Genomic DNA, 23331 nt, shown 5'->3' with positions numbered 1-23331 from the left:
AACAAACTACTTGTAAACCTTGCTGCCTGCCTCCACAAAGTCATGCGGCCCGAACATGTCCTTCCCATGTCTGCTCTGCCTGGGCCTTTTCATGTTTCGCCCATTCTCGCTGCTTGTTGAAAACCAGACTGAACCCCTCATCGGTGCGTTATGCGTTACCAGAAAGAGCACCAGCCAATGTAGTGCTGGCACAAGTTCTCCACGTTTGTCGCCTGGAGAATCAACCGATCCACTTGCTCAGCGACGCCGAGCCCACCCACGCCCGCCATGGTGGTCTCGGGCGCCGTGCCCGCAATCGAGACTGGCTTGTTCGGATCAGCCCCGATACCAGAAACATTGTTCATGGTGCCGCCATTGACGTTCATCAGAGCCTCGAGACCGAGCCCGTGCAAGTCCGCTGCCAAACGAGCAACACTGGTGCCAGGAGCCGCCGGCTTGAAATCCCGACCCGTCAATTTCTCCTTGACCCGCGCCAGCACTTGAAGAGCGCGGGCATTCTGGACTTCCTTGGCGTCCTGCGCGGCATTGTTGTTATCCTGTCCCTTGGCAGTGTCAAGGATGCTGCCACCGCCCATTGCCGGATCGAGGATGCTGCTGCGCCGGTGTCTGCGGCCCGGTGGAGCCCCGACATGACTTTGTGCTGTGCCACCCATCATCGCTGCCGGGTTGTTGGCGGTCTCCATCGGACTGCGTTCGAAGTCGGCGCCGGCTTGCGCGCCAGGAGCATCAATAATACTCTGTCGCCGTTCAGACCGGAAATGTGGTCGGGGAGGAGACTCGCGGGTGTTGAGTCGCCAGTTAAGCAACGGGTCGTGGATGAAAGCCTCGAGCACGGCGAGCAGAGACTCCTTGTTCTCCCGAATCACCCGCATCACGTTTTCACAGGTAATTCTGAATGACCCTTCGATGTTGCTCACCTCCATGGCAAACGTGAGCATCCGTGTAAGACGGAAGGGCACCCGTTCCGGATATTTCTCCCGATGCATTGCAACCTCGAAGCAATCACCGAAATCAATATGAATAATCTTGCCGGTGATCCGGTCGAGCATGAGGTTTGAAGGGTGACGGTCGCCCAATCCCAGAATATAGCCAACCATGGACATGACGGCCAAGGATCTGGTGTAGTTAGTTCGTCGATCCAGCCACGCCTCGGAACTCTTGGACTTAAGCCACAGCACGCGGTACAGATCCTTGCCCGTAGTGTTGTCCATTGCATACCCGAACACCTCTACCTTCTGCATGAGGGTGAGGTTGTCGTAATCGGGTGCCATTTGCAACATGATTCTATGCTCAATGTTGAGAAGGATACGCCGCGATTCTCGGTATTCCTTCACAAGGTTGTGGAGGGTATCGGAGTTCGGGACCCAGCCCAGCAAGCCAGAATTCTGCGACAGTGGAATGGCAGGGAAGCGCTGGATGTTGAGGTGGCGCTTAAAACACTCCGTGTCATTGTTGAGCAGTGTGTTGACAAGTCCAAAGAGCTGCATCACCCGTTCATCCTGACGGATGTCTTCGTGGCCCTTGAGGACAAATGCGTACTGCTGACCATCGGAGCCTCTCAAAGTCATTTTTCGTGGCCGTTGCTTGGAGGGTATTACGGTGAGGACGTGATCGAAGCTCACGATGCTGATGATCGGCTTGCCAGATTGGTATGTCCCAGGAACGGCGAGGTCGAGGTCATGTGCATCCTTCAACCGTGGCGAGACATACTTGAGATCGAGGCTCATCAACTGTGGCAGTTGACGAGCGATCTTGCGGAAAACGGCGTAGTACAAATCCCAGGCCTGGTTCAGATCGCCAATCTCCTTTGACCGACGGAAAGCATTGCAGAAGGCCCTAGCTTCGGCAAGGTCATGGCCGAATGCTTGGGCAAAAGAGATCTCTCTGAGGGTTTCAGGGCCACGGTCAAGGAGCTCATGTAGTGGAGCAAGCGTGGCAAGCATTCCTTCTACATCGTGATCTCCAAAGTAAAGGCGAGAAGCTTCCTCCAGGCCTTCGTGCCAAAGCTCGTGCCACAGCACCGCGACCCGAATTAATTCGTGACTGACGAGATCGGCTTGCTCGACAAGCCGTGGACTATGCACTCTCATACTGTCCATGATTTGGGTAGCGGAGTTCGCACGACGAGCAACCGACGATTTCATTGCCACCGTCAGAGGATAAACGAGAGCTTGAGGATGAGCTTTACCGACTTCTGCCAAAAGTCGATGCACAGCTGCTCTGACCCGGGCATTGGGTTGATTGATTCGTGCGATCAATTGTGGAATCACCTCCAACCACGTGTCGATGCTGACAGACGCAAAACCTTCAATGATCACTTGGTTCACTTCTGTGTGGCCGCCATGTGCAAACCAAAGTGTCAAGAGTCGTAGTGTGTCCTGGAGCGAGCTGGATTTGGACAATGCAATCGATCGGAAGAAGCCTCCTATAGCCGGAACGACATGATTCTGAATAACATGCTCCGGAATATTGCGGACCTTCTCCTGGTCCGTATGAGAGGCCATAGAAGTCACCACTTCAAAGTTTGCCAGGGCGTATGCATGCCATGCCTTATACCAAGACTCGTTGTACTGAGTTGCGGCCTGGTATGCGTTCAAGATATCCCGCACAGCATCCTGGGCACGAGGGCTTGTCCAGTCACCTCTGAGCAGGTAAGACTGCCACTCTCCTATCCGCAAGTAGCATTTTGCGAGTAATTTTGCCCGCTTTTCCAACTCTTCGTGCTTGCGTCTTTGGACAATCGTGTCATGGCCGTTCATATCAAGTCCATTCATCCCATTCAATCTGTCCGTGTGCATCCCAGTGGACAAAGCAGTGTTGGCCTGCTGGAAGTCATCCGACAGACGCATTGTGAACTCACGTAAATAGGCCAATGCTTGCTGTTGATTGCCGGTAGCCCAATTGAACTTGAGCCGAGCGTATGCTACAGGAGGTGGAGCTGAGCCTGCACCGGCGGCGAGATCGCTAACGCCCCCTAGCGAGGCTAAAGATCGTTCGGCCAGCCCGATACGGTCTGATTTGCGACAGAGGTTGGCGAACTTGATCCAAATGTCGGGATTCTCGGTAGGCGTAAGGACAAGGGCCCTGACCTTGAGCATACGCTGCCAGACCTCGACATTCGACTGGCAGCCTAGCAGTCTCTTATTCCACAGCATCTTCAAAGAGTTCTGCTTTTCAGGCTGTCCCTCGCTTTGTTTGTACACAATGATTTCCTCAAGCTCAGCGAGCATCTGTGTTCGAACGACGACGCTGTAAGCTCGGTTGTAAGACTCGCCAATTGTGGCAGTGATCTCGGAATTGACGCCATCTCGAGCGCGAACAATGAAGTTGTGCGCTTCCGCAAAGTTGTTGCGTTGGATGGCAAGAATCGCGCCGAAGAACGCTCGGTCGGGAGAGGTTTCCTTCATAACGCTGATGTAGTTGTCCATGAGGTCCCATTCACCCCGACCCCAAGCTGCAGCGGCAGCCAGCGCTGACATGTTTTTGCGATTCTCTTGACTTGCGTTATTCCAGTGCTCTTGTGCAATTTCGGACAGCATTTTCCATTCGCCCAAGGCATGCAGACAACGCATTTTGCCCATGACAATATCAAAGTTGTCAGGCTCGACTTTCTCGCGTTTCTGGTATGCGGCCAACGCCTCTTCCCACCGCTGCAATTTCTCGAACCATGCCTCTTTCAATTCAACCTCGCCGAAGACTTGCGCTCTACGCAAGATTCCAATAGCTGCATCGGACTGTTGAAGCTGGTTATTGATGCTGATAAGAGCCTCGACACTTTGACTGTTCTGATCTTGTTCGAACTCAAGTTCCTTGTAATGCAGAGCTTTTGCGAACGCATGGCATTTGGCAGCAAATCTCCCGAGTGTCCGTATGTCGATGGGAAGAGACTTGTCATCATGCTCCATGAACTCAGCCAGGTTGAGCAATGTTTGTAAGATGTCGGGAGGGATGTTCGTGGATGTCAGGGCTTTCTCAATCGAACGGATAAGCTCCTCTTGATACTGATCGTATAATTCTGTCCAACAGGAGACGAACGCAGAATTAAATAAGTCCTTGGCCAGCGGTTGATAAACGGTAGCGAGACTTGCACAAGCTCGCAAAGCATGTGATGGGGATTCCTTCAGTAGCTCGACACTGAATCTCCTCATCCATTCTTGCCAGTCTTCCTTTGTCGACTTTTGGGACGTGTCCCATGCGTTCTTGAGATGTTGTTGATTTACCGGAAGTCGCATGGAGGTGATGTTCGAATAGGAGGTATCCTCCGCGGGTATCCCATATTGTTCCTCGGGATAGAAGTCCACCGGCAGGGCTTTGCCTGTCTTGAAGTTCTCGATCAATTTCTGAAATCTTTCCGAGTTGATCTGGCCAGCTTTCGTTGCTCGCTCCACAAGGGGCAGATAATGTGCGAAATCTTGGCCTAGGTGATAGATCAAGGCGCAAACACAGTCCAGGGCGGCGGCCTTGAGGGAACGCTCTGAGGAGTTTGTGGCGACCTTTTCTGGAGAGGACAATATTTTGGCCAATGGATGGATCATGAGCGAGGCAAAGTCGGTCAGGTTCGCGGTTCTAGATAATTTACCCAGAGTCTCGATAGCGGCACGTCGAGCATTTGGGGGAGCGGTCGGATTCTCAAAAATGCCAACAATTGCTGGGACAATCATGTGCATGTATTCCTCGCCGCTGGACCCAAAGACCAGAAAAGTGTGCAAGATGCGGATCGAAGCTTCTCTTCGCGGGTCAATATCGTTCTCGATCACGGCAAGCATGAGCGGTAAGAGACCAGCCAGGTATCTGCGGAATTCTCCCTCTAGAGACTTCGAAATCGCCTCGATCAACGATAGGATTGTAGACTGGACTTGTCTCGATGTGTTCCAGAAATCTCTGATGACTTCGATGATTTCCGGCAGGAAAGCTCGAATGTGTTGACGCACGATATTGACAAGTACCGCAAGTTGGTTGAAGTAAGATTCCAGGCGTGTCGGGTGAGAACTGCGAATGACAGCGAGAAAACCTGGGATGATCTGACCCAAGAAGGGTACACATTTCATGCCAATAGTCTTGAAGATAGTCACCACTGCGTCGATGACTGCACTGTGATATTGAACAAGTGTGTGGTCCGCTAAGATTGTTTGCATGAGCGTATTGATGACAACCGTTGGGTAGTACTCCTCGTTTGATGGCGTCAAGCCTTGCATGATGAGGGCCACATCCGAAACAGGTTGTGTCTCGGTCTTGCTCTGCTTTTCAGCCACAGACTCGCTCAACTGCTGATACTTGTAAGGGTCAAGGGCTCCCAGCACGCCAACCAGCTTGATGGCATCGGTCCGAAGCTTTTCATGTGCCTCGGTCTTGATCGCATTGATCAAGATGCCGAGCAGCTCAGGGTATTCCAGGTATGGATCTATCACGTACTGCGAGTTCACAGCAAGAGAGCCCAATGTCTTCATCGCCGCTTCGCGCTTGTCATGTGATCCAAGGTCTTGTAATGCCTCGATGATGATAGGCATAAGCTCCGGAATATGGTTAACCATCGCCTCACCACCGACAGAGGTCAAGTCTCCAAGAGCCTCTATTGTCGTTGACGCCACCCCTGGATTTGGATCTGTAGCTTTCGGCAAGAGAGCAGAGACCATTGCCTCCACGTACGTCTTGACCAAAGAAGTTGCATTTGACACGAACAAACTGATCAGTCGAGCACTTTCTTCCTTCTGCTTCGCCGTGTTTGAGTAGCCGAGTCCAGTCAGGAGGTTGACCAGTAGCTTCCGCAGAGGCGGGAACACGTAGGCTGGATTGACGGTGGTTAGCCTGCCGATGATCTCAATGGCAGCTTCGCGAACGGCGAAAACCTCATCGTTGACAGCCAAAAAGAGACATCTGATGTTCTCAGGCCTGGCCAAGTGCTTGTCAAACTTCTTGTCTAGAGCGCGGAGAACCGTCATCCGGATTTCGGGATCCGGGTCCCCAACCGCCACAGTTAGCAGCTTGTCGACAACCTCGCTCACAACCTGGATGGCGTTGTTGCTGGTCTGGTGTAAGATGGGGTCCTGCATAAACAGCTGACAACACGTCAGAGCTGCCGCACGTCGGATCTCTGGATTGTCATGTGTGGCATAGCGAAGGGTGACATCCCGCACAAACTCGTTAAGAATGTGGCCGGAGAAATCAAACTTTCCAAGAGTTACGAGAGCAAGAGTAATCTCACTGTCCTTGTGTTCAGATGGGAAGCCACCATAGTCCTTAGCAAATGATGGAAGGGGTGGCGTGGCATTCGGCGGACATCCCAAAGGCCGGTAGGGAGACCGAACTAATATCAGACTGAGGAGATCCAATAACTTGTCCTGTATCGTTGACCGAATGGGTGGGATATTGTGTGCCATGTCTTCCAAGGCTGCTTCCATAGGCTCGGTAAGTCCACAGGCGAAGATTGGGTCGAGAAGAGCTTCCATATACTTGCTGAGAGTCTGTCCCACCGCGCCAGCAAGCATGCTGATACATTTGAACATTGGACCTTCGTCCACCGCCCCTCTGTTCTTGGTCTTCGCGCTCAGAGACTCCCGAATGTAAAGTATAATGCCATCCAGGTACTGTGCGATCGCGCTCCCAACGGCCTTGGCTATCTGCCCGATGGCCAGGAAAGCTTGGTTGCGTTCTTTTTCGCGCTTCAGTTGTGCTTGGAGGTAGATCATGAATTTGTGGAGGTAATTGTTGATGAACTCGAGCGGCGCATACTCGGCGAGGACAGGAATGATCTGGACGACTTGCGTCCGGATTCGGGGATCGCGATGGTCCTTTAATCGCAGGACAATCTCGCACGTATTTCTGTAAAAGTCATGCATAAACATGTTTCCTTGCTGAAGCAGTTCCATGAGGATCAGGAGTGAACCCAGCGTCTCATCGACGGTTGTGTTGGGCCGAAAGCCTTCCAGAGCCTTGGAGTATATTTTTGCAAACCAGTGGGCCTGGAACTGAGTATCCCTTGCAACCATAACCCCAAAGCACGCGCTGACAGCCTCGGCGGCTGTCTTTCGTATGAGATCCTTGGGATCTCGCAGCGCATTCCAGATCAGCTCAAATATCTGTGGAATGAAGCCGTAGACCAGGGTAGGGGAATTCTTCGCCAGCTCGCGTATCAGCAACACAGCAGCCAGTCTGCGACTCTCCTGTTTACTTTCCGGTTGCAGCCATTCAAAGGCCGATGTCATTTCGGCTTCGACCAGTTCCGCAGTATAAGCCCCTCCAGGCCGGGCAAGATGCCCCAGCGCCCGACTGGCAGCATCCAGGACAGTGTAATCATTGCTCTTCAGGGCCGCACGCAGATAGTTGGAGTACTTTGATGCCTTTTGAGCCGCATCGACCGCTTCACAGTCTATCAGACGGTCCAACGCTAGGACTCCGCCCAGCTTCTCGTTCGAATCCGGTGCTTGGACGATGAGGTTGCTGATGCGCTGGGTAACCCGGTCGTAAAATGCACTGAACCGCTCAGGGGACCATTCTGACAGGGTATTAGTTCATCGTCAGTACGAGATGCATCCTGAATGCCCTTACCTCGTGATAGCAGCGTGATGAGATCCCGCAACTCAGTCGCAGCCTTATTCTTGACTTCATCATTCTTGCTGCGCAATTCGGTAAAGATGCGCTCACTTGGGTCGGGACCCTGGCCTTGCACCGCCATGATGCAAGATCATGGTCCTTGGGCGACGAACACCCTGAACACCAGAACAGATTGTGGAAGGACACAGAGAAAGGTTGCCTGAATTGATGTAGCAGGAATGCAACTAACTGTCACGCGGTCTTCACTTCTGGGGTCGACGTTGGCCACTGCAGTTCACGTGCCACTACTCCGCACTACAACTAATACTGGGGAGTAGTGCACGCAATGCGCTTATCTATCTGCAAAAATATGGAGGGTGTTCGGCATATAAGCCCAGACGCTTTGAGCCAGATCACATCAAAACACGGAAACTGGCAGTCATGTTCTGTTGATATTGCTGACGTTGTAACTGTGGCTGTTATTCATGACGCGTAATCAATGGTGAAGCGGATCATAACAGACAACCCGCGGACTGGGCGTTAAGGTGGCATTGCCCAAGTCTTCAAAGCGAATATGACAAAGGAGGGCAGGGGACAATGTGATTGATTGCACTGGTTTGTATTCCAGTGGCTTCTTATCCGTTGCTGACGTCCCATCCTCTCTGCTGAAGGGCATCAAGCACCGCAGCAATGAGAAAAGGGTAGTGGTAGAAAGTAGCAGCAACAACAGACCACCCCCGAGGCCCAGCCCTCAGCCATTATCATGGGAGTAGAACCCACATAAGCTGGTGTTGCTGAGCTCTTTGGGGTGTCTGTTCGTGCGCTTGCTTCCACTTGCAAAAGTGTGCAATGTCTGGAGCATGTAGCCGAGCTTGTTCCAGAGCACACGTAAGGTTGTCCTCGGCAGAAAAGAATGTAGGTCAAACCTCTTGGTTCCACCTACAAGTCCGTCTTCTTTTCTTGGGAGGAGCTTTCACGTTTAAAGAAGATACTGGCTGTTATAGTGAGAATGAAAAACCTTCTACCTTGAGTATGCAACACAATGCTGAATGGTGGGAAGAAGGGGTACATAGACGGTGGAAATTTGCGCAAGGGATGGATAGGGAGATCTCAACTTCTGCAACTGGGGGCCCGCCGGCGCAATAGCCTCCGTGTATTGGTAGTGGTAGGGTCCGGATTCAAATCGGCGGAACTCCCTATGCCATCGTTAGCTCTGTCTCGGTTGGCAAAGCACAAATGGGAAGCCGCGCGATACCAGCCCAGCAGCAAGCAAAATCAGTGGACGCAAAGCGAAAGGTCGTCAGTGGCTTCATGTCCCCTCATCTTTGTTGGTCAGCCGGAATGGGTAATATGGAGGAGGGAATATGTGGCCTGAAAAGACTCTCATGTGCGATAAGCAATCGGTGAAGTTCCCCTTGCAAGACTCAAACGGTCTGCGGATTAATCAATCATAGCTAGCTCATGGCGACGTTGCCTTCGTGATCATACAATCCTCATAGCCTTGAAATTGACTTTCATTTTGCCTTAGCTGCGGCCTTCTGTGAGGCAGCTTCTCTGCTTTGAAGATCTCTTTCCATGGCCTCTGGGGTTTTGTAGCCTCCCAGTGTGACGGCTTGTTGTCGGCTAATGGTTTTGCCAATTGACGAGGCCAACTCAGGCCGAAGGCGTCTCAGTCGGTTAGCTCTTCTTTCGCCCTTGCTGAGCTTCTTCGAGGTTGGAGTCTGTAAGCTTTCGCTCGACGACGGAGCATCCTGCATCTAAAAACGTTAAGGACTGGCCCCCTAGACAACTGGTTCAACGCACCTTCGTGTCCGACTCCTTCTGAGCGCCACCGGATGGCTTGTTCTTTCCCTTCTTGGGCCCAGGAACTGCTGCATTGACAACCAGAGGATGAGGAGGAGGGAGGTGCCCAGCTGTGGCCAATGGAACATTTGTGGAGGCTGTGGATAGGTTGAGCAACGTCTGTCTCTGGGTCTCGTACAAGGTAAAGTTGCCGCCGATCAGGCACTCCAGCAGACTCTGAGGCTGTCCATGAAGTACTCGCTGCTCATATTCGTTGAGTTGATCCAAGAGCGTGCGATGTGCCGAGGAGAAACATGCCATGATGTTGTCGATCAAGCGTGTGCCGCCGGAGATATTATTATCGGGACGATTTGGATCGACAATGGTCAGCCGGCCATCTTTATCCTTGAAAGCATAAGGCATGTAGGAACTCTGAACGGCATGTTAGAAGAGCCAAATGAATGAAGATTGTACGCACCTTATCGACATATGCTGGCGGGTCGAGTCGGATCCCAACAGAATTCTTGTCAAAGACGTTGCCGTAAAGATTGAAAAACTCCAGCAAGACTTCCCCTAGATTCAAGCGTTGTTTTGTGGGTGGCATATGTTGAAGCAGGCTCGTAACTAGACATATGGTAGAGAAGCCGCCTAACCCGCCAGTAGCCACATCATTGAGGCCGCGAATCATGAGAAATTGTTTGACAATAGCCACGATAATGGGCATGGCCGGATACTCTTTCTTCCATTTCTGGAAAGTTTCCACAGCAGCAACACCAGAATCGTTGTCGAAACAGAGGTCCACCTTAAGGCCACTGATTCTATCAACGAATTTGATGATGGGAACCTTTGCAAAGGGGATGGTAATCACCGAGCCAGGTTTCGCCATGTTCTTGGTCCGAAGAAACTTGGCAAATATAGACAGGAGTCTTCTGCCTTCATCTTTCGTTGGAAGTTGTCCACGTCTATAGCCACGTGTAAAGTAGACCAGATCCATGTCGCCCGTTGGCAGGTATAATCCAGCGGCGTAGGACCCGAAAGCCTTGAGTTCACCAGGCATGCACTTTTGCAGGTCGCTACTAAGGCGCTGAAAGACACTGTCACGCACTTGCTGCTCGTAAGCCTTAGGCTTGATCCAGTGATAGAAGTCAATGATTTCCTTGTGTAGCCTGTGACAGTTAGCCTCACGAGACGCAGATGTGCATTGAAAGCGGACAAGACTCACGCAATGCCAGGAATATCAGTGCCGTCGGACGCAGTAAGCCAAGGTGCCGGATTCACGCCTTGTACTACTGCCCACCGCTGTTGTACCATGACGTCCCCAGAAGCCTTATTACGTGACGCTCTTCCCGGGGACTGGCTTCCAATAGTCTGTCCTCTCTTTCGTTTTCCAAGCACCTTATCTTCTGGGACGGCGGCGCTCTCTTCCGCCACCTCTACATCCACGGACCGGTCTTGAGGCGAGTCTAGAGGGGTTGGAGGAATAGAATCTGGAGGAGGTAGAGGAATAGAGTCGGAAGGCGGTGGAGGAATAGGTTCGGAAGGCGGTGGAGGAATAGAGTCGGAGGATGGTAGAGGAATTGAGTCTGAAGGCGGTGGAGGAGGAGATTCTGGAGGAGGCAAGATTGGTCCTGAATCTTCGGCATGGGGTTCATCTGCCTCGAATGAAATGAAGTCGTCCGCACTGGCGACAAGTCCTGGGTTTCGAGAAGACTCAATGCGCGCTTTTCGAATAAGTTTCAGCACGTCGGTACGCTTCGCAGTCCCTTCGGTGGTAGCGGGAGGGGGAAGAGCAGTGTAGGGATCCGGATTGGACCATTTGGGCGCTGGTGAAGGGTCGACCGTCGTGGCAGGTTCCCCAGTGCGCGCACGCTTTGTATTTCTCTCGTGCTCCTCGTCCTCAGACAGAGCCATCGCTTCCTCGTCGCTATCCGTCATTTCGTCAAGATTGCGGAATTTGGAGTCGGAACCCCGATCGCGAAAGGAAGAAGCTTCTTTTTCGTCATGTTGTAATCGGAACAATGGACGATTAGCTGCGGTTCTTGGAGGGAAAGGTCTGGCCAGTGGCGGGCGATTGCGATCGCGGTCTCTGCGCTGTGCGTCGTTTCGCGAAAATCCAGGTCTAGGCTGCGGGCGATAGGAATACTCATTTCTGTCTCCCTGGTCACGATTGTTGCCCTGAAAGTGGTACATTTCATTGCTACCAGTGGGAGCGCCAGGTCGCCATAAAGATGGCGCATCGTTGTCCTCACGCCGGGAAGGACGGTAAGAATCGATGTCACTGTGATGGCGCCGAGCGTCACCACCAGGTCGGTAGGAATCCATCAGGGTGACGGCTTTGTACCAGCTTCAAATTGAGATAGAGGTATCTTCTTAGCCATTCATAGTTGTTCGAACCTGGGGTGAGAGAAAGTTGTGAATCGCAGGCCGAAAATGTCGGCGCGACAGGTGCACTACACTAAACCCGGCAAGGCAGCCGATCGCGCCAGAGATCTCAAGTGACACAGACTTCACAAAAGTCTCATTTATGCGGTATTATTCCGTCACAACAATACGTTGTATACTGCCAGTGTCCCACTGAAATAAGCAAGCCACGACGCTCTTCTTGGTTCCATCCAGCGACCGTCGTCCCATGAAAAAGAAATGTGGCATCTATCCGTATCAACCACTTTTATCCTGCACCAATTAAGTGTATGAAGATCCTTGTTTTAGGTACTCATCGAGACCACACCGACCCATATCAATCACCAGCAGCCGGAATCACTCTTGACCAGCCTATCTCATTTCCAACCCCGCTATGAGACATGCTATCCCTTAGCCATTCGAGTGGATCCTGCTCAGTCCTCGCTGGAGGTTATCAATCAGGACTGTGTCCAGAGCATCCTCCTGAAAGCTGACTCTTTCTGTCCACCATTGAAGCCAGTTCTCTGCTCGTGAGCCCTCTTCAGCTCGCAACAATCCCACACTTACATCCACCAGATCTGGTCTCGTCCGAGAATGCCAGAAGACAGTTGCCCCGCAGGTTCCGCAGAAGTTCCGGAAGCAGTCTTTTGAGCTCTCGATCTCCTGCAGCGTGCCGATGCCATAATCAATTGGGCTGCCATCGCGTTGGCTGATATTGGCCTTGGGAATGAACGCCCAGGCCTGTATGGGAGATCCAGAACCAAGTCGGCAAGACCTGCACGCACAAGTCCCTGCAAGGTATTTATTCGCTCGCAGCCACCATTTCACATCCGTTGGATTTTCTGAGCTTGACGAATGATAAGGAACGAGCAGATCAGGAAAAGGTGAGGAACATGCGGTCGAGGCGGAATTCGGACGAGTCACCTGGAAGGCGACCCCTCCACAATAGCAACTTGCACTGAGCTGGTTGGTATGCATTCCCGGCTCACCCTCTGGAGCTGCCACGCCGCTGTTGCTATATGGCGGCTTGGCCCGCTCAGATCGACTCAAGGGGGGCCCGGCCGCTGTTAGCATGGTCGGGCCGTTCGAATCCTGTAAGAACAGAGGCGCTGAGCGGCCCTCGAAATCAGCTAGGCAGAGAGCCAACCCGCCGTCTTTGGTAGTGCCCACGAATTCATGCTGCATGACCTTTTCCAGACTAAGGCGGGAAACTTGCTCATGGCCAGGCACCTGATCAACGGACCCAGAGCAGACCATCCAAGAGTTCTCTTTGGACACATTATTGGCGAACATATGTGACCCGCAAGCAGGGCAGAAATACCTAGTCAGCCATGTAGACGAACGGTACTCGGTCAGATTTGCAACAGCCTTCGGTTTTGATGTGAGGGGAAGACAGGATAAGTATAGGAGCCCTGTCGTATATCGGCAAATGCTGCAAGAACAGGTGGAAACAGGGACTGGAAGGCTGGACTTCAGCTGCAATGATTCTGTGTTCTTGCCGCACAGGCAGGTGACATAGACTGTAGTCATGTTCTGAAGCGTGATTTTATCAGTAGTTGGGATCAGCACACTGGGATACAGACGGTGAAAGACCTGCAAAACCAGTCGACTGGGACAAGTCGTAGCATACGGCTGTAGAAGGAGTTGTTTGGCTTGCTAAACACTCACTGCATCGACATCGCTGTCGACTCCCGCATATTCTAGGTAGTAGGAGACACGAAGCGGGCATGCTGGCATCTCTGCCTGTCCCCCACTTCCTACTAGTACGAGATAGGGGGACCCCGGTGGGCTGATCGCCAAACACCGATAAAAACATGCTCAACTGCAGCCCCAGTTGCTCTCTTTCTCCCACTCTTCTTCTCTACTGCTACACAAAGAAGCAACCGAAGTCGCGTTCTTGACTTATCGACTTTCTTTCCTTGACGCAATCCGTCTTCCAACCAACAGTTGGAATCCAAAGAGTACAAGCTTTACACAGCTCCTGTCGTTTACATTATCGGCCAGCACAAAATGGGTACGATGGTCCACGCGTTCCAATTGTCTTGGACTTCAAACTCTGTTTGCTGACTGTGGAACTTCTTTTCTAGGTCCTTGCGGTTGCAGCTGTGGTTCCAGCTGTGAGTGATTGCCTGAAATACCTCAGTGTCCGACATTGGACTGTCGTTGCTTTTTGGTCTCGCCGAGGTGCAGCTGGCTAACAAGCACTTGAATACAGGCTCATGCCCTTCAGGCAAATGCACATGTGTACGCTCGGAAAATACCACCGTCTCAGAGCTTGCAGTGGTATCATCAACTGACTTTGTGTGCCAGAAATAAACGAACTTCGTGCCATGGCTTTGGGAACTCCCTTGGATCGGCCTGGTGCGCTTGACCTGCGGGAGCAAGCATACGTGCTAGCAACCAGACCAAGAACAAAGAAAAGGGAATGGAAACACAAAAGCCAAGAAGTTATGAGTGGTGTACTGTAGCCGAGGTGTGATGTGGTTGATGAGAGAGATGAGACGACGTGCTATGAGCGAAAAATGAGATGAGACGAGAAGATGTACCATGAGAGAGTTGAGATGAGCTGAGCTGAAACAGAACACTCATTATTGAAAAGTTGATGAAATGGGTCAAGAAACATGCTGCTGGACCTATGATCGGAGGTCAACTCAGTAGGTCTGCAATATAACAAGAAACCCTGCACACCTGGTATTCTTTGAGATGAGTTCTCGACCTCCAGTCTCTTGTGCCATTTCTCTCGAGTTTGCCTATTTCTCTCCCTTGGCCTCATGATATCGTGTGGTCTTCCTTCAGTGGCCATCATAAGACACATCCCTGTCTCCGGTTGCTGAGACATGCTTCAACAATTTTGCAACGTCCTTGATTGGTGTCAAGTCCTTTTCGACTTTGCATTCACCTCCCCACAAGCGCCTGAGCTGGTTTCGACCGCCACATTTCGGCATTGCGGTAATACGGGATGACACGCGGCACTGAACTGCTAACAGGCATAACTCTAAGACTTCCAGTATTGCAGTCTATGTCTTCTCGTTTGGAGTGTCACGGGCCCTGCACCCTCACCGGCTGCGCTCCTCCCCGACTTTCGTGTAGGTTCTGCACAAGTTGGAATTCCATCAAGAATTAACATGTTACGTCTTTGTGGTTTTGAGGTACCTACGTCTCAACCGCTTCGAAAGACTTTCGTCGTGATTGCCCATCGGCCTATCCCTGTGGATTGGGTAGGGATCTAAGCCCATACCGTGACCGATGAACCAAGTATACACAGGGGGTGAGGAGGTCCCGTCGGGCAAGATTAACGACTGGAGAGGCCTATCAAAAAATACTAGTAGTATCCAACACGTAGAAAGGGATACCTAGGTAAATCGTACAATGGTATGTCCATCCATAGACCAAAACAAGACGGCTTCCTAGGCCATGCGGGGAAGACTACGGTGCCGCGGCTTATCGATAATGATAACGATAACGATAACGATAAACAGTGACCACGGTAAGCCAATACTATTGGTGGGGGGCAATGTTGACCCCAACGTCATACGACAACTGAGGTATGTTGCTGTCCAGTGTCCGTTCTCCAAAATCTTTCAGCATACCACGATTCGCGTGTGGGATATTGAACCTTTCGCACGACCGAAACCATACTCGCTATACGACTCTCATACGCCCTGAGAGGTTCTACCTCAGTGACCATTTCCTAGCTCTGGAACACAAGACTAAAGCCACGCAGACTGACACCATGACTGAACCTCCGTCCCTGTCGTCCCGAGTTCGAGGCGGCCTAGTTGGGCTTGCGGTGTGCGACGCCCTAGGAGGACCTGTTGAATTCAAGCAACGCGGCACATTCCCCAAGGTGACATCGATGTTACCGAACGACAACTTCGGGGTAGGGGCGGGCTTTTTCACCGACGACACGTCCATGGCATTATGTCTAGGACATTCTCTGGTGGACTGCCACGGCGAGTCGAGGCTCGTCGACCAAGTCAGGCGGTACCTAGACTGGTGGAAGAATGGTTACATGTCGTCTACTGGGAAAACCTTTGACATTGGGGTGGCTACACTGAGGGCATTAGAGACATGGTCACACGAGTTGGACGCAAAGTACAACCACTTGCAGCCAGACTCGGTGGAAGCGGAAGAAGCACTCCGGGAGATTGAGAAGAAGATCCGAGACACGTTCTCGGAAGAAAAGTACTGCGGGAACGGCAGCTTGATGAGAGTGCTACCCACGGCCTTGATTGCCCGAAGCGAGCCGGAAGCGGTGGAGCTGGCGCGCGAGAGCTCCCTGACCACGCATCCTCACCTCCGTTGCGTACATGCATGTATGATCTATGCCACCATCGTCTACCAAGCACTCAACGGGGCCTCGAAAACGGAACTGGCTGTGAGCCTAGGCGAGACGGTCAACGACGATGCGGGCAATGTCACCGACTATGATCTGGAACCGGAGCTTAAAGACCGCTTACAAAGATATCGAGCTTTGGGAGACTGGGAGGCTACTGCGGTGGAAGAGATTAAAAGCTCGGGATATGTGGTGGACACTCTGGAGGCTTCTCTATGGGCATTTTTCAAGTCAAACAGTTTCGAGGAGGGCGCCGTTCTGGCCGTGAATCTGGGGGATGATGCCGATACCGTGGGGGCTGTCTATGGCGGACTTGCGGGAGCCTTCTACGGAATTGAACAGGTGCCGGAGCGATGGAGGCGCGATTTGCAGAGAATCGACCTGGTTGAGGAGCTCGTGGAAAAGATCCTCAAGTTCCGAGAGACCAATGTATAGAAGCAGCGGTTGGTGAACTTGTAGAAACCAATACAAGTTCTCCTTTAGCCGAACTCTGAGGAGTAGGCCATGTTGGTCGCAGACTCGAACACATGATGCTTAAGCCGCACATCCCGCAATGCTAGTACCAGGTACTGTAGACGAGTGTCTCGGAACTCAGAGTACGCTGTATATTCGTTACCGTACCATCAATCGAGATCTAGCGGATTGACCACGATGGCATCTTTGTTTTGCCACAATTCAGGCACCTGTTCAATGTTTGTACAACGTACTATGTACATCACTCGCTGCCAGTGAGAGACCTGAGTCCGACGTGAAACCCCCCACTTGTGACGTATCTCAGCCTGGCTTCCCCAGAAAACGCACTGCAGCCTTGCATCCCGCCACCACGGCCGTGCCTCGGACTCGGACTCGATATAAAAGGACCCCTCAGGCTGTGCTACCCCGGTCTTCCGTCTCAATATCAATAATATTCATCTACAATCTAATCAGACATCCATCCAAACCACGTACAACAAAGTCCAAAATGTCCAACTCAAACAACTACGGCTCCTTCGCCTCCGCCTCATCATCCACCTACATTTCATCTTCATCCTCATTCTCTTCCTCCAACAACAATAATCCATCGGTATCCAGCCACCGATACACCGAAACCATGACGAGTTCCGACCGCGACGGCACCACGATCCGACGCTCCGAAGAACAAAACGGCCAACCGACCCTGCACGAAGAGACTTATTATCCTCCCGCCGGTGGACGCATCACGAATGGTGGCCAACAGCAACAACAGACGCAAAATAGGATCGAAGATGTCACCGACAGTGATGCTGCCGCCGACCAAGCGGAAAGAGATCGATTGTACGAAGAGAGGATGGAGGATGAATATGCTAAGAGGGAGGGTGGTGCATAAAAACTGGTCATCATTTATACACTGGCATCCCGACCCATCCCATCCCATTGCATTCTATCGTATCCGTCGCCTTACCATTGGGTTGGGTGGTAAGCGGTGCTACATACACTGCAGCGCTACCAGTACTCTAGGACGGAACAACTATATTCGGTGCGACCTATGCGACTTCTCAACTCATATATGTACCTATATAATCTGAAACTTTTAGTTCACTGCCTGAATAAGATTGTGCTCAAGCCTCACTGCATGCAGTGCCACTGCAGTATCTTATATGCTTCTCCGCTCTGCCCCTCGCGAGATAAGTACCTAGGTAGTTGTACTTATTCTGATCTCCTTGGCGACAGGAATGGAAAGCACCACCCTTGGTCATATCTGTCGCGACACTATAACAAACACCGTGCCACCAGAGTCATAGGTACGCGGGCATGCAGTGGTGAACGGTCGTGGCTCATAGTCCATAGGTAGGTACCGAAGGTAAATTAGTCTTACGATGTTCACACGCCATGTCATAACAACGTCAATATCACTCGCGATCTAGGTATCAATCCATATGAATATGGCTTCGGGCGGCCAAGAAACAAAAGCAAAGCGTCCTTTGCGTAGGACGGAGACAAAGTGCTACCGGGAAGGCACCACAGTGGCACCATCAAAGACGAAACTTCCCACTGCCCTCTCCGTTTCTTGTCCCGGCTCGAGTTGTGAACCACAAACGGGAGACTCCTACTAGTACCCGGCTTGTCCCAAGGCCACTCCTTTCCCGATCGGCTGGCGTAACGCTGGGCGCACACCGATGCCGAGGGAGAGTCGGACGCCCTTTTCGCAATGCGAACTCTTCAACTCTATAGGTTGTTTTTGTTTTGGCAAACAGTCACTGCAGTTTGACCGACTTTATCCAGCTCAGGCATTGGGGCCAAGGCAGTGTCACGACTCAGGAGGTGCAATATCACCCTAAAAGGAAGCCCGGTATCGCCGCACGCTGGACGGGAACCACATCCATCAGAGACCACACCATATCGTGCCAGTATGTGACTCCGGACAAGCCCAAGCCCCGGTACTGCCCTTGGAATCACTCTCATATATGTAGCTCCTCGAGAGAGCCGACCGTGCCGACCTTCTTCAAGCCGGTCGAAATACTACCAGCAGGGCTAGGGGCGAGGTCCGTCTTTTTGGTACAAATCCATGTCGAAGCGTACATGTTGACACTAGGGAACCCCCAATCAGTCAACTGCTCACGGAGTAGCTATGGAAGCTGCCTGTCTTCTTGCCTTGAATTCGCCAAGACAAGGTAGAGCACACAACACGGGTATGCCTCGCAAGCCAAAGTGAGGGGAGAGAATAAACCTACCGATCGATACACTTCCCTGAATCCCTCCGCCCGACGCAATTTGCCTCGAATCCATTTTGTTCGAAAATGTCGGTGTACCACGGACGTAGAGCGGCCGAGCGGAACAGCACGCGCCCGCCCACCTTGAGTACCTTGTTGAGAGCGACAATCTGTTCCTTTGCGGCAGATTCGGCAGGGTTGAACCAATCCATGGAGTCCATGAGCTGTAGGCGGAAGGTTGATGTTAGCAGTCTTCCCAATAGAGGCTCTCACACAATGTAGGGCATATGGTGCAGAAATTGTTGTCTCGCAGGTATTCTTGGAATGGGAAAGTACTAACAATGGCAATGGTCAACGTGGACGGACTAATCCGCGCAATCACTTCCATGAACTCATCTGTATGTATCCGCAGGCCATCAAAGGTACCGGGCTTCGAAAGAGTCGTATGTGCCTTGGGTCCAAGGTAACGCGGATGACATCTAGGATGTACCTCGTCAACAAAACGGGGTCTTCGAACCGCATGACAAGGACAAAACAGCACTTACCGCTTCGAATACTTTCCTTGCAGACAGACATAGTAGAAATAGTTGTCCCGGCTCAGCTGCGTTGTTTCGACCACGGGATCTAACGTGTCAATGACGTACTGCCAAATGGCTTCACCACTCGTTTTCTTCGTTTTCGGCAGCTTCATGCGTTGACAATAGTCATCCACAATAAGCGCATGTTGGGCAGCGGGCACACCCGCAGCCTTCCAAGCCCACCATTCTGTCGACACAACGGCTCGGTGTAACGGCCAACTCAATAGAACCCGTCTTATGGAGGGCCAGATCTCTCTCTGCTCGTTCAATGTGTCCACTTTACACATCGTTTGGACCTTGGATGTCAATCCAAACAACTTGGTCAGCCGCCGAACCAGTTTGATTGCATGTCGGGACCCGCCTGTGGCGTAAAGCCCGCCGGGTGAGCTGAAGATCTGAGCTCGGTTAAGCCAGTACTGGAATGCCTGGCTCGACATGTGCGGGCTCAACTTTGTGAGAAGGAGATTGCGGAAATCGCGATGTGTGCCCTCGCCAAACAACTGCCAAACGTCACTGTAAGGCAATGCGGTGAAAGCGGCAACTTTGAGTTCAAGAAGATGATTCTGATTAGGATTCAGGTCGACTGCATGTATCCGTCTCGGCTTCTCTAGAAGGTAATCAAGGATATTGTCTCCAGCACTGGTGATGGTGAGGATAACGTCGTCTTTGTTGATGTTCAGAAGCTGGCGGTCGACCTTAGGATCCTCCCAGTTGAATGCGTAAATGTACTCGTTGCCAAACTGTTGGTGCTTGCTGAGTAGGTCATTGTAGTGTATTCTCCAATGATGTTGTTGGTAAAAGGTTGCCGGCAAGGGCAGGTTGGAGGTAAGGTTCACAATTGCCGATTCGTATGATTTGGAATGAGGCACGTTGTGCTCAGCATCCAACGTTCGTTGCTCCCGGAATTTCATGGGCGATAGGTAGGGGGATTCGGTCAGGGCGGCATCAAGTTTCGCAAGAACCTCCTCGCCGCGCTCGGCGTACATATCAGCATCACGTCTGCATCCAACAAAAATATAATATGGAATGCCGCCCAGGGAATAGTTTCGCTCGCTTGCCGACAGGATAGTGCCGAATCGATATTCCACGTAGTCCCGTCGACCGCCATCGAGATTGACTCGATCGGCATCAAACCAAGTCCGCCAAAACATCCGCCCAAACCAGTTGACGTGCCGATTGAAAGTTCCCCCGACGTAGTTTCGCGAAGATATGTCGACAATGCTTTGGACATAGAAATCGCAGATTCCGACAAGGCCAGTCGGGGCTAGGAAGCCTGAAATCAAGTCCACCACGCTGTAAAAGTCGGGGATCATTGACAAACTGTAGCTCATCGTGATGAGATCTGCCGAAGAGGGCGTACAAGCTAGTTGACGGGCATCCTGGCATAAGACGGTGACATTCTTCCAGCCATGTGCGCGGACTCGGTCATTGGCTACCTTGCAGAGCGAAGTGGATAGGTCGATGAGGAACACATGCTCAAAGAAACCCTCAATCCCCACCAACTTGTCCATGACTTCGATGTTGTAGCCGGTTCCTCCGCCCACATCGTACCATACCGGCTTACGGCCCGGCTTTGATTGCGCCCTCGACTGTAGCTCGGCGGCAAGGATTGCCAACATATCCTCCCTCCCTTGAAGCAGACGCTTTCTAGTGGCGTCGTAGACACTTGCCTTGAAACGTATGAGCCACGGAAAGAATGAAATCGGCAAACCTACCTGAGAGGAGTAGAAGCTCTCCAGCGCCGTCTGTTGCCCGCCGTCGGCCTTTTTTTCATGTGGCTTGATCATACAGGCATATGCGAATCGCACATATGGGTGGGAAGTGATCTTGTTGGCCCAGCTTGTCCCACAAATCCGGTATAGCACCGCGCCGAAAACTGCCACGAGAACGAAGAAAGCCATCCCTAACAACTCGAACTCAAGGCAAAGGTCCGTCAGGCGCTGCCGTCCAGGAAAGCTGAGGAGATCCATGGTTGCGAGTCAGGCACAGATGGGAGAGGATCAGATGCACCTGATGGAGAGCAAAAAAGAGTCGGACTGCAGCAAAGTTGTGAAATGCTCCCACCTTAAAAGAGTTGTCTAACAAACAACGAGGCATCTGGCGACACAGCACCCGCTGAGGAGTGTCCGGCGAATCAAGGTCATTGTTAGAGCCATATGCGAGATTGAATGGCAGCTACAGCAAGCTTTGAACGGGCGGAAAGGGGCCATCGGGGCGAACAGCAGCGCTCACGCACAGTTAACCTCGATTCGTGCTTGAGAGTCCGTTTGCAGACGGGATTTCGAGGGACGTTGAATGACAGGACGCAACGTCCAAGTCTGTTGTCTCGAACGGACCAATGGGCACATGAGATGCGGCCATGCGACGTCTAGACTTGGCACCGAATCCAATTCTCGTGCCAGTCGAGAATCGTTGGATTTCGAACAATGTTTGATTTCTGACACACGTGCGGTTATCTGTAACTTTCAACATCTTTCAACCAATCATGGTCCCTTTGATCCGCGTGTCAAAAGACATACGGGGTAGGGTCCTTATCGTATTGTGGAAATGTGGGAGAGACTCGGAGGTTGGGCGTAAGGCCTACGCAGGGTCATTCATCGCTTGTCGGCCCACCTTCCAACCGCGCGATCAAATCACGTGCCATATCACGTGCCCTCGCGGCCTCACGAGCGTGTTCGCCGCTCGAAGTCTCCTCTTCTTCAAGTTGGTCGGACGAAGCCGGAGTGTCAGGAGAGGTGTGCCGTAAACGGGACGCTTGTGTCCTGCCAATATCATCGTGAAGATCAGCGATCCAGAGGCAGACCATTGCACGCAGCCGAATCAATTCAGGCTCGTCCATATACGGCAATGTAGCCATACAGGTGTCCATCCGGTTGGCTATCTCATTGGCCTGGTCAAGCTCTCTCACCTTGGTACGGATATGAAAGGGAGATCTATCAGCATAGGGCGAGGAGTTGGGTGACTCGGCCCGACCTTCACCTGCCCCAAGGTCGAAGACTGCTGTCAATGTTTCTTCGTGTGCAACGTAGATCCAAATGTTGAACATTGCGAGGTAGAAGTCGACGGCGTTGATAGCTCCCGGCCAGCTTTTATGATAAGGATGCCTGATGATGAGTCTCTCGTAGAAACGTTTAGCATTCTGAAACCCTTCGCGGGTGAATTCTATTCCTGGCCGCGAGTCACCACCAGCCGCTTGTCCAGAACATCCGTTACGCAGCAGGACCTCTGCGGCAATTCCCATATAGCCACGGTTGCGAACGGCAGCATTGCGGCTGACAATGTCTTCTCTCAACATCAACCCAAGCGCCCGGGCGGCCCGGCCGAAATCCTGTGTCAGCAGACTTCGATGCACTATGGCCGTCAGCGCCGCAAGGTGTTGAAGATGTAAACTTCGCGGTTTATCATCTAATTTTGCAGGCTGAGTAGAGGGCGGTTCCCCAGTAGCAGATAATCTGTCTTCAAGCCAGCTTGCTTTGGACTTTTCCCCGGCGTGAGGGAAAGGAAAGGGAGGAGGGAGCTGATCAAGCGGCTGACCAGCAACACGTCGCTGGAGCCTCTCCAGGGGAGTGACTACGGCAGTGTACTCAATGTCATCCTTGCTCTTAATGGATTCCTGTGAGAAGTCCTGCTCTTGCTCATGGACCGCATCCTGCGTCCTGGCCCTCTTGCGCTTTTTCCTGGGAGACTGTGGTTCTGCAGTGAAGGCGGGAATACGCACGGTACTAACAACCGGCGAGAATATTGTGGGCATCGTAATGATCGGCTTCCTCCGAGTTTTGGAGGAATCTAAACGGTTATTCCTTCATCGCGTTGGATGTTGTTGCAGGCGCCCACAAAGAATTGAATCGCGTGTGCATGAGGTCGCAGTAGAAGAGCGGACGCCAGCACCAACAGACCAGAGGTGATCTCATCGGAAACTCGAAGCACACGACTCCCGCATTATTGCACAAACGCTCAGGCTGTGGTTGGACAAGTGGAAACGATAGAAGAATCAATGGTTCGTCCGGACGGGTGCTACTATTGGCTGGGAGTGGCT

At 52.1% G+C, this 23331-nt stretch overlaps 7 protein-coding genes across 7 annotated transcripts; 2 read left to right on the top strand and 5 right to left on the bottom strand.

Moving 5' to 3' along the window:
• Positions 1–155: 155 nt before the first annotated feature.
• HMPREF1120_01176 (FKBP12-rapamycin complex-associated protein) lies at positions 156–7672 on the bottom strand (the record flags this gene model as incomplete). The annotated part of the gene is made up of 2 exons (XM_009155188.1): positions 156–7492; positions 7546–7672. 2 exons carry the CDS (start codon positions 7670–7672, stop codon positions 156–158), a joined length of 7464 nt encoding a protein of 2487 aa, XP_009153436.1.
• A 1372-nt stretch (positions 7673–9044) lies between these two features.
• On the bottom strand, positions 9045–11247 carry HMPREF1120_01175 (DNA polymerase sigma subunit; the record flags this gene model as incomplete). Its single annotated transcript, XM_009155187.1, has 4 exons — positions 9045–9287; positions 9334–9744; positions 9791–10478; positions 10535–11247. The coding sequence occupies 4 exons, from the start codon at positions 11245–11247 to the stop codon at positions 9045–9047; spliced, it is 2055 nt and encodes a 684-aa protein (XP_009153435.1).
• An 876-nt stretch (positions 11248–12123) lies between these two features.
• On the bottom strand, positions 12124–13005 carry HMPREF1120_01174 (uncharacterized protein; the record flags this gene model as incomplete). The annotated part of the gene is made up of 1 exon (XM_009155186.1): positions 12124–13005. The coding sequence occupies one exon, from the start codon at positions 13003–13005 to the stop codon at positions 12124–12126; it is 882 nt and encodes a 293-aa protein (XP_009153434.1).
• A 2257-nt stretch (positions 13006–15262) lies between these two features.
• HMPREF1120_01173 (ADP-ribosylglycohydrolase) lies at positions 15263–16696 on the top strand. The gene has a single exon (XM_009155185.1). The coding sequence runs from the start codon at positions 15446–15448 to the stop codon at positions 16481–16483; it is 1038 nt and encodes a 345-aa protein (XP_009153433.1). The 5' UTR covers positions 15263–15445; the 3' UTR covers positions 16484–16696.
• Positions 16697–16736: 40 nt separating this feature from the next.
• Positions 16737–17635, top strand: HMPREF1120_01172 (uncharacterized protein). Its single transcript, XM_009155184.1, has one exon. The coding sequence runs from the start codon at positions 17010–17012 to the stop codon at positions 17391–17393; it is 384 nt and encodes a 127-aa protein (XP_009153432.1). The 5' UTR covers positions 16737–17009; the 3' UTR covers positions 17394–17635.
• A 1099-nt stretch (positions 17636–18734) lies between these two features.
• Positions 18735–21265, bottom strand: HMPREF1120_01171 (uncharacterized protein; the record flags this gene model as incomplete). The annotated part of the gene is made up of 4 exons (XM_009155183.1): positions 18735–18941; positions 19058–19196; positions 19263–20965; positions 21011–21265. The coding sequence occupies 4 exons, from the start codon at positions 21263–21265 to the stop codon at positions 18735–18737; spliced, it is 2304 nt and encodes a 767-aa protein (XP_009153431.1).
• A 620-nt stretch (positions 21266–21885) lies between these two features.
• HMPREF1120_01170 (uncharacterized protein) lies at positions 21886–23046 on the bottom strand (the record flags this gene model as incomplete). Its single annotated transcript, XM_009155182.1, has 1 exon — positions 21886–23046. One exon carries the CDS (start codon positions 23044–23046, stop codon positions 21886–21888), a length of 1161 nt encoding a protein of 386 aa, XP_009153430.1.
• Between the last annotated feature and the right edge of the window lie 285 nt (positions 23047–23331).

Source organism: Exophiala dermatitidis, assembly GCF_000230625.1.
Source record: "Exophiala dermatitidis NIH/UT8656 unplaced genomic scaffold supercont1.1, whole genome shotgun sequence".
Classification (NCBI taxonomy): Eukaryota; Fungi; Ascomycota; class Eurotiomycetes; order Chaetothyriales; family Herpotrichiellaceae; genus Exophiala; species Exophiala dermatitidis.
This window is presented reverse-complemented; position numbering and strand designations above follow the sequence as displayed.